This window comes from Balearica regulorum, chromosome 2 (assembly GCF_011004875.1).
Source record: "Balearica regulorum gibbericeps isolate bBalReg1 chromosome 2, bBalReg1.pri, whole genome shotgun sequence".
Lineage (NCBI taxonomy): Eukaryota > Metazoa > Chordata > Aves > Gruiformes > Gruidae > Balearica > Balearica regulorum.
In genome coordinates, this window is record NC_046185.1 from 25,135,643 (window position 1) to 25,149,719 (window position 14,077).

General features: G+C 38.4%; 1 protein-coding gene across 1 annotated transcript in view; it reads right to left on the bottom strand.

Annotated features, from left to right (window-relative positions):
• CPQ (carboxypeptidase Q) overlaps positions 1-14,077 on the bottom strand; it is a 158,597-nt gene that overhangs the window by 19,638 nt on the left and 124,882 nt on the right. The window contains exon 7 of the mRNA XM_075743663.1: positions 10,108-10,309. Within this exon, the coding sequence (XP_075599778.1) occupies positions 10,108-10,309 (202 nt within the window). The remainder of the gene's footprint in view (positions 1-10,107; positions 10,310-14,077) is intronic.

Consider the following 14,077-nt stretch of genomic DNA (forward strand, 5'->3'; position numbering starts at 1 on the left):
CTGGAATTATTACATGAAAACACACATAGTCTTATTGGAAAGGGAGATATCTGAGGGGAAAAAAAGGTACTCAATAAATTCTGCTTTTCAGAAATTCAGTAGCACTGTGGACCAAATCTGTAGAATCACTTTTGAAGACAATCAATTAGAAGGGTTCCCATTCTGAAGTGTATAAATGTTAGCAATTTCCTGGAGGGAGTGCCACTGAAATTATTTCAAACTTGCTCTTTTGAGGAAGATGTCTCTATAAATGATTTCTGAGCTTTGTATTTGTCAGTAGGTCTACTATCAAAAGCAGTCTTCTGAAGCCTCAGATATTTACACCTAAATGTCACCTGCAAATACAAGTGTGATGAGTTTGCTGCTTAAGGAAGGGACGAGTTTTCTAAGTAATATCTAAAGGTATGGCACTAGAGAGCTTTCTGATCCTGGATTGAAACCATATTTGGTTCAAACCTCCAATGTGCCCTGCACAGTCAGTCAACATGGTTTTACAGCCTCCTCTCCATGTAAAACTTTCAGATTGCTTGGGAAAAAAAAGCAGTGGAAGTGCTATATTATTCACTATATTAGCTATAATGAGTAACAAAAGAATAGTAAGAAAATAATCACTGTGGTTCAAACTTTAAAGTAACTCTCATGTCTCTGTTTGGCAGGAGAGTTGGAGAGAAGGGGGAACAGGTACTACTCATGGTATAGAAAGATCAAATTAGGGATTGTTTAAATAAGTAGGACAAATACAAATTAATGGTACTGGGTAGGCTGCATAAGGGTGCTGGCCAATGCCACTGAGAACTTGCTTTCTTCTCAGAAAAGTTGTGGCAATCAATCAGAGGAAGTCCCCAATGACTGCAAAAAAAGGCAAATGTTATGCCCATTGTAAAATAAAAAGCAGCAGAATCCAGAGAACTATAAGCCAGATAAACTAATCTCAGTCCCCAGGAAAATTATGGACTGGAGTGGTGGAATAAAAGCAGGTGGAAAAATGACCAGACCGCTGGGCTCAATGGGTAGCCATCAACAGTTTGAGGTCTAACTGGTGGTTGGTTGTGGGTGGTGTGATCCTCAAGAGTCAATACGAGGCCAGTACCCTTTGCATCTTGAGCAATGATCCAGACAACAGGGATGGACCGTCTCTTCACTAAATTTGTGGAAGAGGCAGTCGTCTATGCTGGAAGGCAGAGCTAGTGTTCAGACAGCTCAAAATCCAGGAGTGGCCTGAAAAGGACCTCAGAAAATTCAGCAAAGTCAAAACCAAAATCCCGCACTGGAACCGGACAACCCACTGCAACAGTATGGGCTGGAGGTGCCCTGGCAGGGTGTCAGCTCTGCAGAACAGGACCTGCTGGCCCTGCTGGACAAGAGGTACCAGTGAGACCTTGTTGTAACATATGGAGCTACATGAGCAATAGGGTAGCCAACAGGTCAAAGGAAGTGATTTTTTTCTAAATATTGAATCTTCTTTGGGACTCCAGTAAACAAAAGGTGAGAACAAAGTGGACAGAGTGGACTCACACTAACATGATCACCCTGGACAGATGATCAGCTTGTTCTCATCATTGTTTATCATTCCAATAGCAATAGCAATTACATCAGCTGTGTTTTGTTGTGATTTTAAACTTGATTCCAAACCACCAATGGAAACTCTGAATAGCTGAGGATGTACCAGTCCCTGAAGAATCCTTTTAGAAACACTCATCATGACTTCATATAGGAAACTACTTGGAGAGCTGCAAGCCAGATCTTAATCTGTTTAACCTGTGTCCTTCCCATCAAGAGCAGTTTACACATGGTCTTCCTGGAATGCTCTGCTACTGAATAGTTTATTTTTTACTCAGGTTTAATACTGATGACATTATAGTTTGTTTTCCAGGAATGAAATCCACAAATCCACAGATATTTCTGCTGTTGTTCTTAACAGCCATTCTGGATCATTACCCATTTGGTTAGAAATCTCAGATTTCCACACTATGAATGCGTCTAATTTTTCATACAGTGAAATTCCAGAAAGAAAAAAAAAAAGTGGAGAGAATCACATTTAACTTTCACACTTTTCCATTGGTAAATACTTTCCACCTCCAATTTCCTTAGAGAACACAAATTAAATCCTTTTTTCCCCCTATTTACTTAATTATTTGCATGAGCTTCAGTGAAGTCAGGAACAGTTCTAGGAATAAGGCTTAACTAATCTGTACTTCCAAACTGCATATTTAACATGTTCACACTGAGCTCTGTGTGTTAATGGAGGACACTTGTTTTTTTAGGATCAACAAATGGCAAATGCTTCCATATGAAAAGAATATTCCCACCCACAGAAACAGAATTCAGCTTTCCTACGCAGCAAACAATAGAGAATTAATATGCCTCTCAGAGGCACAGCCAGAATAAAAACAACCACACCCAAAATCCAAATGAGATTCTCAGTTAGATATTTTTCAGTGTTTCTTTTCTGAGACAGAGCATATTCTCCTACTAACAAGGTGAGTGGCAGGAGCAAATTTATTGATGATTTTTGATACGTTTAGGAATTTTGTGTGCTTACAGAAGGAACCTATTTAATAATAGGGTCTTTTATCCCAATACCCACCTCATGTAATTTTTTGGAGAGCAAGCATCTAAAAGCAAGGGAAAAAATCAACCTTACTTATATTTACAGAAGTAACAGTGACAAAATATCTTTATGAGGAAGAAGTCCATTTGCCAAAAAGTGCAAGAACCATTAGAATTTATGATTTTATTTGAAACACCTTAATTTAAATTTTCATTATTAGATTAATGAGCTTATTTAGCATTTGTACAGTGTTGAATGCACTGGAATCATTTTACTTCTTCTAGGATTAGAAAAACCAATCAGAATGTCAGTGTACCAAACTAATTTGTAATATTCCTATTAGATTATTTTAAAGCTGCCTTGCCTCAGTTTTTTGAAAGATAAATGTAAGAAGTGCTGTGTATTATCAGGTGCTAAACCAGTGTACTGTTACTCTTAGTTTGCAACCAGCAAGAAAACTTTGTCAAATAAAATGCATCGCAGATACTTAAGTAAAGAGAATAACAAGAAATAAAATAAGAAATTCAAGCTGTTCAGCAATGTATGATAGAGTTTTACAAATATTTCTGATTTCACTGTTCAAATTTTCTCTGAGATTGGCAAGTTAACAATAGTTATATTTTTTTAATTGTAATTAGGATTATCTAAACATTGTACAAATCAAAGACAAGAGCTTTTGATATTCAAAAAGCTAGTCTGTTTGAAATAGGTGAGGATTAAATGGGGAAGGAGGTATTTCATGATGAAAAATGCTTGTAAGATTTACTGGCAGATTCACAGATTTTTTAAGGCCAGCAAGACCCATTACCTTCTGAATAACACATGGCAAAGAAAGAACCTCACATTATATCTACTGCATCAAGCCCATTCCTCCTGCTTGAATTACCTTTTATTTTTTGAAGGACACCCAAGTCTTGTTTTACACATTCAAAATGACGGAGTATCCACCAAGTTTGCAAGGTGCTTCTGTAGCTCACTAACCTTATTGGAAGAAGGTGTTTGCTTTCTTCCACTTTGAATTTGTTTAGACTCAGATAGACTGAATTGCTAATAGACTATTTTTTAAAACAAGGGAGAAGAAAGGTGCTGCAATTAGACAAACCACTTCCCAGCGTAATATGTATGCTATAGTTGAGTCATCGCTTAACATAGTTTTGCATAAACGTAAGGTGAAAGAGCAGCATAATCCACACAGGGACAGAGATTGTTTTTAAGTAACGTTCAGTGCTTATATTCCACTTGAATGAAACATCTCCTGTTTCTTACTGTAAGGTACAATTTCTAGACTTTCAAGTCTTCCTGCAGTTCTTTTGTGATCTTGCTCTCACTCAAATGTCACTAATGTGAAGTAAAAACACTCAGTACTACCTGTTAGTAATTGCACCATGTGCCCTTGATTGGGTCAACCTTTCTCTTCTTAGTATTTCTGTGAGTCTCTAATAAATTACTCTTAAAACATATTACTGAACAGTGGGAGTTCATAGTTAAGGTAGACTTCAGCAACTTCATTCAGAAGTAGTCTTCAGTTTTGTCAAAATAAGTGTGAACGAGCAGTTTTCAAGTATTTGCTACAATCACGAATTATTTTGTCCCAAAGATGACACATTATTTTTGACTTGACATGACCGCCCTGCACCCTTTCATTAGAAATGTACATGCTTTAATAAGAAATGTATTACAGAAGCCCTCTTAAAACTACCAGTAAAATTTGCATTCAGGCACTGCGCCTAATCATCTAACTCCATGCCTCTCTCCAACAGGACTATCCCAGCTGAACATTTGCATGGGCTGTGTCTAGTCTACATGAAACTAACTTGCAATTTTGATGCTTCCTGTTAACTATTAGAAGTAGTCCCATACTCCAATATGCCAAAACAAGACTGACCCAAGTAGAACAAAGGCAGAAAGAACTGTATGTAAAGTATGGTCAAGCTTGTCTGGTAGTGAAATAGCACAACTAATAAGAAAACATGCCATAATCTACAGAGTAGTCCATTCATTAAATGATTAGTCTCGAAGACTTTATTAACTTTATTAAAAGCAGCAAAGGTCATAGGAAAGGCTAATATAACTGAGACATTATGTTAAACTATGAGCCTTTTAAGGTATCCACCTTCATAAAAAGTTGCAGCATAGTAACCTTACTTAATTACTCTAGAGTAATTTCTAATTTCAAAAGCCCATTTTTATGGCACAATGATAAATTAGAGCATAGATGAATTATTTTACAGATTAATACACACAGTTCTAACTGCAATCAAGATTTTAAATGGTTCTAATAGCTATAGCACTTATAGTAGGTTCTTTAAGTGCCAAGCAATTATAATTGTTCTCTTAGCATACTGGTATAATTTAATACCTCCCAAGTTGCAGAAAATTTGACTTTTGCAGTGGAACACACTCATTCACCATATTTCCTATTGGAATGATAAAATAAGATATTTAAAAGGAAACGAATGACCTGGAAAAGGCAATACAACGTTGCTAATTATCACAGAACACTGCTGATATATATCAAGACTCGGATATAGGTGTAGACCATAAGCCCCTTACCCCTCATTTCCACACAAATAAAATAAACCAGGCCCATAGTGGCTGGTGGTGGTGGTGTGCTTCAACACACGTCCAGAGCAGTGGGAACTCAGCAAGTACAAAAATGCAGCACCCGTGGAGTAATTAAAATCATCTAAGTGCTTGGAATACTGTGCGTAAAGCTTGTTTTGTGAGAAGTGTTCAGGAGTTTTGTCCAACTTTTTGTTCCATGAGCAAGCAGGAGACATTTCACTTGTGTTAGTCACTTGGTCAAATAACTGGAGGTCTCCATGTGATACTCTGCGCTAAACATCTCAGACCATGAATCACACAAATGTCACATATTAAAGTGAGGAAGTTACGTTTAATGTCTATTTTTAAGGAAACTTTTTTCTCTTTCCCTCATCTTATAAGAAGATCTTTGTCAAGTGCAACATCCCTTTCCCGTGCACAGTCAAGCCAAAGGCCTTTCAGCACTGGCCTATGAAGTCCTAGACTATGTGAATCTGATTTTTCCTCTTTTTCCTTATAGTTTTTATTCTTTTGGCAATAAAAAGAAGCCGAGAAACTGGATGCAGAGTCTGTCCAAGTCTGCAGAGAGTATGAAGCAGGTACGCTGAGGGGCAATGCTTCACGAATCACAGCGGAGTATCATTTCCAAATAGTGATACAGCCAAGAATGAACAGAGTTTACTTATACTTTGGGAAATAGAGAGTTTACCCAATTCTTCATGCCCACCTGGCAACATCAAGTCAGGGAGTTTTCCCACTACACCCCTTTCCCAAACATGCAAAGGAGCAGGCTTGGCTCAAGCATGCCGGCAGGCTCGCACTGGAGTTTGGTGCTACAAGAGATGGTGGGACGGGTGGCCAACATGCTCTGGAAAAGGGGTGGAACTGAAGGATTTGACCTCTTATGTAATAAGAAAGGAAATGATGCACATCAAAGTCTGGTGTCTAAGGGCCAAAATACATCTTATTTTAAATGAAAGTAATAAAGAAGCACTATGAAAATATAAAAATGAGAGAAATGATATATGATAGTATTTGTTTGCCACCTCCGAGCAAATGACTAATAGACTGGGTTAGCAATGAATTTTTGATTTCTGAAGAAACATTAAAGTTAGATGAACTACTGGTTTATTAGTTTCTAGAAGAGTAATACTTCTTCTTGTGTAATGTAACAAAAAAGCAAGACACCGTCACTGTGGGGACAGAGAGACATGAACAACCATCAAGGTTCAGAGTGACATTGTAAAAAGGAGTTTCACCTTTAGGTCACTGGCTGAATTTTAAATAGAGGAGTTGCCACATGCCTTTTGGGAGTTGTTTGATGTCCTGGGTCAGCTCGATCTCAAATACAGCTCAGTTCCTAACAGATGAATGTTCCCATCATAAGCACTGCAGCAACAGATAACCTCTCTGATGAGCCCGACAGAAAGGAGCATCCTTGAACCAGCTCTCCAGGAAATACTGTGTCACAACAGCTTTCCCTCTGCAAAAATAGGAAAGCACCCGTTTTCCTCTCCCCTAATCCCTAAAGCTGAACTAATGTTCACTGGATACCATAATACAAATATAATCACTTCATTCCTCCTCCTCAGTTTCTGAAGGTTTGCAGGGAAGGCTGACAGCCCCTGTGCTATTACCTTAGGAACTGGTCTAAATCATGTTCAAAGCATCCTTGTGATCATCAGATACCTTGCTTTTTCAACAAAAATATCTGAGCAGGTCTAGCAGGGCTTGCTTAATGTTTTTTTAACCCTTTCAGACACTGAAGAAGCCTGTTGTGAAAAAGCATGCAAAGAAAAAAAACAAATAACCCAATCAACCCATCTCCCCACCTATATTTGCAGATTCTGGCCAAACTTGATTAGGACTTCGTGTTGGAAAGGAACAGCTTTATGTGCTACAGTTTAGATGTATCCCTAACTAAAAACAAATATGTAATTGAACTCTTAAAAAGGAATCTGAGGAAGATAATTGCATAATTAATAAAGCAGCAGTCTTAGGACCAATGGTCACCTCAAACTGTAAAACCACAGCATAAAATACGACACCACAAAAACCCCATTTCATTTGATTTATGCTTCGTGAAAAAGCAAAACAAATGTTATACAAATATTTTCAGTAGCTGAAAACTGGCTATCACTAGAAAAACACAGCACAGACATTCCTCATTGCTGGGCTGAACTGTTCTCAAAATAATCCAATGTAAAGGCCACTGACGGAAATATTTCTAATACTCTGCAGTCACAGAGCATTAAACTGCTGTGTTTGGTTCAGATCACCTTGCTCGTGCTTTAGAGGTATTAGTTAAGCTTCAGTTTACGGTTTGCGAAGCACTCTGAACCCTCCTGGCCTCTCTCATCCTAAAATCTCAGAATAGTCACCGCTGTTTTCTTGCAAATACATTTAAGTAACATTACAAACAACATTTCATTGCATGCCCATTAAAAATAAGCACGCTGGAAATTGCAGAGTAAGGAGCCATAGTCACTTCATCCGTCTCAGGAGCAGCTATGAACAGCTCTGCAAAACACACGTACTGTTGCCCTCTGCGGATCGTTCAGACCAAAAGGAGCAGGAGGAGCAGAATTTTCATTGCATCTAAAAAGGTGAAACTCAGAATCTATTTAACACCAAAAAAGAGAAAAACTCTAAAGAAATTATGTCAGAAACCGTTCTTACTGTTCCAGAAGTACACCATTATTTTCTCTCGTTGTTGCAGAAACAAAGCCACCAAGTGTATTTTCAAGAAAATATTTAAATAAAATTGATGAAGTGTCAACACTTGACTGCTTGTTTAAATTGGACAAAATTATAAAAGCTGTTACAGTGTGTTCAATTTGTTCCAATGTTATTATATACCATAAGGGCTTATTTGAGCAGTGAGAATACTGCAGACAAGGCGTGAAGATTACAATATGTCTTAGACTTCTCCCTGATACAGTATAAAATACAATCTAAAGCAGCCGAAATTCTTTTAGTGGAGCTAATTCCTTCCCACCAGGGCTCAATGGGCAAAAAAAGAATCACTGTTCTTTTATGCTGCAAGAACACTTTGTTATTTGCTTAATGAGAAGTTAAATGAATCAAAGCTTCAGACAGCAAAAAAACCCACCATCAATTAATGTGCCAAATTTTTAATAGGAAAGCAAATCAGATTTATTTAAAAGCTGAGGTCTCAGTTCTAGTGTATTTATATTTTCCCAAGGTTGAGCTTATAGTTTACGATATTTTTCATAGTTTGTGCTTTCTGAGGAGTATGGGTGACTGTGGGAGAGGGCTCCACTTTCTGCCCTGCTCCTGCTGTGGAGCAGGTGCTCCTACTTTACACACATAGCCCAGGTGACTCATGAAGAGGACCATGTCAAGCTGTAGCTGTTCATGCTCCAGGTGCACCTCAGCTGATGAAAAAGTGGTGTACAAGAGCTCAATACACACTGCCATCACAAGCACTAGTCACATTATGAACTGCAAACAAGGCATTTGAATGTTAATTTTTTCTCTCTTCTTCCATAATCCATCACACTCAGATGGGAAGCACACTGGAAGTCCCCAGTGACCATCTGTAATGCTCCCAACACCTTACTTAGGAAAAAATTCTGATACTCTTGCATTTTCTAAACACAGGTTGAGAGGTAAGTTCTCATATTTATTTCAGCAACAGCTCACATTGGTCTGAAATTCTGGACCAGACGTCTTTGCATGGGTGCTTTCAGGTTGTGGAGGATGACGTATGGCTATAGCCTCTCAGCAGTGCTTACAGTCTCTCATCTCAACTCAACTCAACACATGGTCCTAACACTCAGGTAAGATGCACCTGCAGACCCTAGGAACCCAACTGCACACCAACGTCACAGCTGTATGACATTGGACTGAACAGCTTGCGCACCGCCCGGAAAGCAACACACCAGCTGAAGGTGAATCCCTAGCTGTTTAACAATATCCATTCATGTGTATTTCGGGCCCAGCACAGATATTTAGCTTGGAAAATGAGACATCCATACATTTATCGAGGCAGTCAACTTTATAGTATCTTTGTATGCCCCAGGTGAGTGAGAAGCAAAGGGTTCTGACCGTAAATAAGAAGCATATATTCCATGACCTGCTGCATCTTCCACAAGACCAGGTAAAAAACAAGGCAGTTAATCAAATATTAAGAGATTCTAAGCATATAGTAGCTACAAGTAAAACTAGCATGAGAAATGCACCAGTCTACTTCAGTCATAAAACACCAGAGAAAAAGAACCTTAAAATTTTAAAACTGATCATAAATTTTTAAATATCAGTGTTATGAAACTTTTTTCTTTCTACTATTTTTTCAAGTGTGGAAAATACCACGGAAATTCACTCAGTCTTCACCCAGGCTGGGCTCTAATTGGGACTCTTGTGCTCTGCAAGCCCCCGTGCTAGTGTGGGGTCTCCTGCACAGGGGAGCTGCTAGCAGTGGATCTCTCTCACAGCTTGCAAGTCTCTTTGCCAACAAGCTGCTCCTCACTGGGAGCCAGATAGAATACTCCAAACCAACCCCTGAACCACTTCGAACTTTGCAGAATTTTACCCCTTTAGCACACTTTAATGCCCCGTAACCTTTTAAATGTCATGTCTCGAATACATTGTTTCTTCAGCATATAAAACAGGGAGAAAACGCCCTATATTTCAAAGTCGAAATAATAATAATAATAAAAAAATTATTTGTTCTGCATTGGAGAATCCCCTTCTGCTTTAGTTTACTATTTATAAACCACCAGTCTGGGATTAATTATTTTAAATCCTTAAAGCCGAAAAGAAGATTTTAGGCATGTTATGCTAGATATAATCTATACCATTATTAAACTGCAACTCAAATGCACTTTATGTCCTATTTCCGTTGGTCACCTTTTAACATTTCTGCATTTTACCTATGGTAAATTTCACTCCTCTAGAGAAAGCATTTCTTACTGTTTTCAAAACACCAGACCACCCATCTGATGTGCCATTGCACGGGAGGAGCAGTGTCAACTGTAAAGCATGCTCACCGGGCACCCCCTCTCTCATCCAGTAATCGATGTCCGTTCCATCTGCGTTGTCGTAAACATCTGTAACGTTGATGGGCTGCAGCAGAGTCATGATCTCTTTCACAATGTCCCGAGCTTTAGCATTGCCAGTAAAACCCAGTCCAGATGGCTTGAAGGTGCCCTCATCAGACTCCATGACGATATCGAAGTTGGAGATATTTTCCTGAATATGTAAGGAAAGAAGATATTGTTTTGTAATTGCTATTTTAACTGGCATCATATATCGGATTCCAGCTGTCAGTGTGAGCATACCTTAACAAATTTGTTTAAGAAGCAAAGAAACGCTTCCTGTGATCATGTGTATATAAGCATGAATGAAGGGACCTAATATTTCTGTATGAAACAGTTCAAGTTCTGTTCTGAGGCATCAATATTTTGTAGAAGCCACAACATGACCAGCCTGCTGTCCCCAAATACTTGCTTTAAGACTTCTGAAGTGCCATCCAGAAAGCTAAGCCATTACCACTGTATTCCAGTTTTCACTTGCAGCTCTCACTTTCTTCTCAGACCTGAAACTCAGAAATTACGTTGGGGGGTGGGGTGTTGGGGGGGGTATGCAGTCTGGCTGGCTTAGACTGTGAAGGACATCCCATTTAAAAAAACAGCTGCTGCCTCTTCAGAAACACATTGTTTTCAATATACCATGTAGTGAACTCTGACTTTGTTTGGAGGACCGAAATGCCAAAGTTCCTCCTGACCTGAAGGAATAACGTCTGTTTTAAAGGAAGCTTGTGCTTTCAAGATAAGTCCATACAGGAAACATGAAATTTTAAGATTTTGTGTATAAACAGCATAATAACAATTGCTTTTAGCGTGCACATGGAAGAATCTCTTTAACTAAAAGAATAAAACTTTGCATCCAGAGCCATTTATTTGCTTCCCATACACTCAGAATGCTCAGTCACAAAGGTTTAATTTGAATAAAATACGTAGAGACTTTACATGAAGGAAGGTCTCACTCTTTTTGAGAGGCACGTAACTTTTTTTGCAAAATAAAACAGTTTATAGCCAAGTCAGGCAGAAGAAAGTTAAACTTCAGACTATCTTGAATGTGACTAAGAGAACTTCCTGCAGGTTTTACTCCTATGCCCAGATCTCATTCCAGAATTTTATGGATGTCATGGGTTATTGCAAGAAATTCATTACAAGAGATATGTGATAGCAGTGAGTAACAGATCCATGTCATTAACAGCTTACATAAGCCTATAATTCAATAAAGTATTCTTTCACATATTTCTGGATATAAAACCAAATATGAACTACAGGTGGCTGTGAATGTGATATTCACGTAAGTTTTCAGAACTTCTTTATAGAATTTGCCAAGAACTGTGTTTTACACTGTGCTTTTCCAAGACTTTTGAATGAAACAAGCTGTAACATAGTAGAGGTATTCACTTCTAAGTTAGAAATATATCCACCAGTTAAATAATTGAATAAAAAATCTCTTCATAAGATGAAATAACTGTAAATGTTATAATACCTTAAAAAAATCAATCTACCTATCCACCCATCTAGCTACTGGAAATCAAGGTGGAAATAACCAATGCCACCAAATGAGGAATCACTATTTTTAATACAATGAAAAAAATCTTCAGTATATAAAAGATTAAATGTAAAGAATTAGGATACATATGGTGTCTATCATCAAATGCAGTATTACAGGTCATGAGCCTCAACATGAAATCGTGATTCATGGACCCTCTGAATACAGTGGGAGAGAAGGGGGCCAAGAAAAGCACATTGCATGGTAAAAAGGACAAATGATGCTCCAAAGTCATAGGTACAACAGAAAGGATGTCTCAAAAAATAAATCTTCTCTATATCAAAAGTCCAAGGAGCAAGACTTAGGGGAGACAACACATATTTCGGTGTGCTGGTTAGTTGCCAATGAAAACTAACTCAATTATAGTAAGCCTTGCATAAATACCATGAGAGATACCATTCAGAAATGGCCTCTTTGGCTGAGTCTTTGAAGCAGGACTTCTGTTCATTTTTAGAGAAGCTGCAATGAGTAGAAGCAATAAGGCAAGTGGAAGGGACTATTCAGGGCAGCAAGGTGAGAAGAGCGAGTGTGGGAACAGCACGGATGTTGAGAAGAAATCTCACCTACCACTCCAAAGACCAGAATTTCTAAGTTCCAAAACTTCATGAACTGCTAGTATAGCAGCATTACTGCAGTCTTCGGTTGTGTTTTCTGATACAAATTCACATGTGTTTTTAATACAAAACTGAGAAAACAAACCACCCACAATACATTACACCATATTCTTGCTCTGTAAGAAAGCTGTTCAGTTCTTAGAATGTGCTGGAGTGGCACGAAAACAGGACGCCCTGGGGAGAGAAACTAGACTCATTGGGGGACAAAAAAGAAACAGGTCACAACTGCTTGAAGTACCATGTGTCCTTGAGAAAGCTGTTTCCCTATTTTGTCCACTAGAAAATAGGATTAATTATAAAACTATTCACTGTCAAGTTTGAAAGTTGCAAACTCAAAATAAAGGGGGTTAGGTTGGTTTCACCATACCCACTTCAGTACAAGTATGTTGCCATTTCTACTTATACAGAAAGAAATGCACATGGGGAAATATGCTATAGGGAAGATGCTCTGTTGTCCTTTGCCTTCTATGGTGCAGGGATAACTGCCACCTAGCAAAGCAGGGTGAGACCGTACATTGCTCCCCTGACTAACTAAAGAGAACAGCACAACAAGCCAGTTAGATTTTGTAAAATAATTGCAGGCTCAGCTGTTTCCATCATTTTTCCTCAGAGTGAATGCATCATTTAGATAAGCATTTTAAACTCAGTACACATTTTTTTTTTTTAGAAAACAATCCCATTTGCTGCATCTTGATACTGTGCCACTTCTCTTGGCACATACCAGAAAATTAAATCTTGTTGGTGTAACCTGCAGCCTAATTCTCTGAACATCAAAACAGACTTTTATCCTTTATCTTCCTATGACTCGGTCATAGAAGAGGTCACCTCTCTTTATCTTATCATGTGTAGCTTTTCAACTGAATTTTTAAATGAAACATTACAATAAATACTGCATGGAAAAATTGGGTTTCTACAGCTTGCTATTTTCATTGAATACACAAATGGGCATGATCCTTGCCAATACTTCTCCTATTTTTAATTTTTTATTTTAATTCCTTTTATTTCTGTTTTCTCTATAAACTATCTATTTTTATCTCTGTTAAGCAAAACTAAAAATAAAAGTGCAACACTTGAGAACATGAAATTACAGTCAAATCTTTTCAATTAAGAAAACAAATCCTTGTCGTACTCATGTTTCTGTCAGTAGGAAACAGAAAGCTGGAGAGGGACTGTTTACAAGGGCATCTAGCGATAGGACAAGCGGTAATGGATTTAAGGTGAACGAAGATAGATTTAGATAAGAAGATTATTAAAAAGAAATTCTTTACTGTGAGGGTGGTGAGGCATTGGGACAGGTTTCCTGGAGAAGCTGTGGATGCCCCCTCCCTGGAAGTGTTCAAGGCCAGGTTGGATGGGGCTTTGGGCAACCTGGTCTAGTGGAGGGTGTCCCTGCCCATTCCAGGGGGTTTGGAACTAGATGATCTTTGAGGTCCCTTCCATGATTCCTTAAGGTTCTTCTACGATTCTATGATTCTATGTCCCATCTAGCATAGACACTGGCAATCCTAAGCACGTATACCCTACAGGTACCTACGTATTCAGTCAAAATCCCAATTGTTAATTCTTACCAAATGTTAAACTAGTCTCCAACACGTCATGGCTAATCTACCGAGTCACTGACGGCAATTCCTCTTACCCAGCTAAAGTAGTGAGATACCTGAAAGGATAAGGGAGGGAACAGCTGTCCTAAAAAGCCTTCACTAATTTGGAGCTATTTAGAATAGAGTGTCATTGCTTGTCCGATAGCTCATTTACTGGTTTTCTTTCTTCGTTG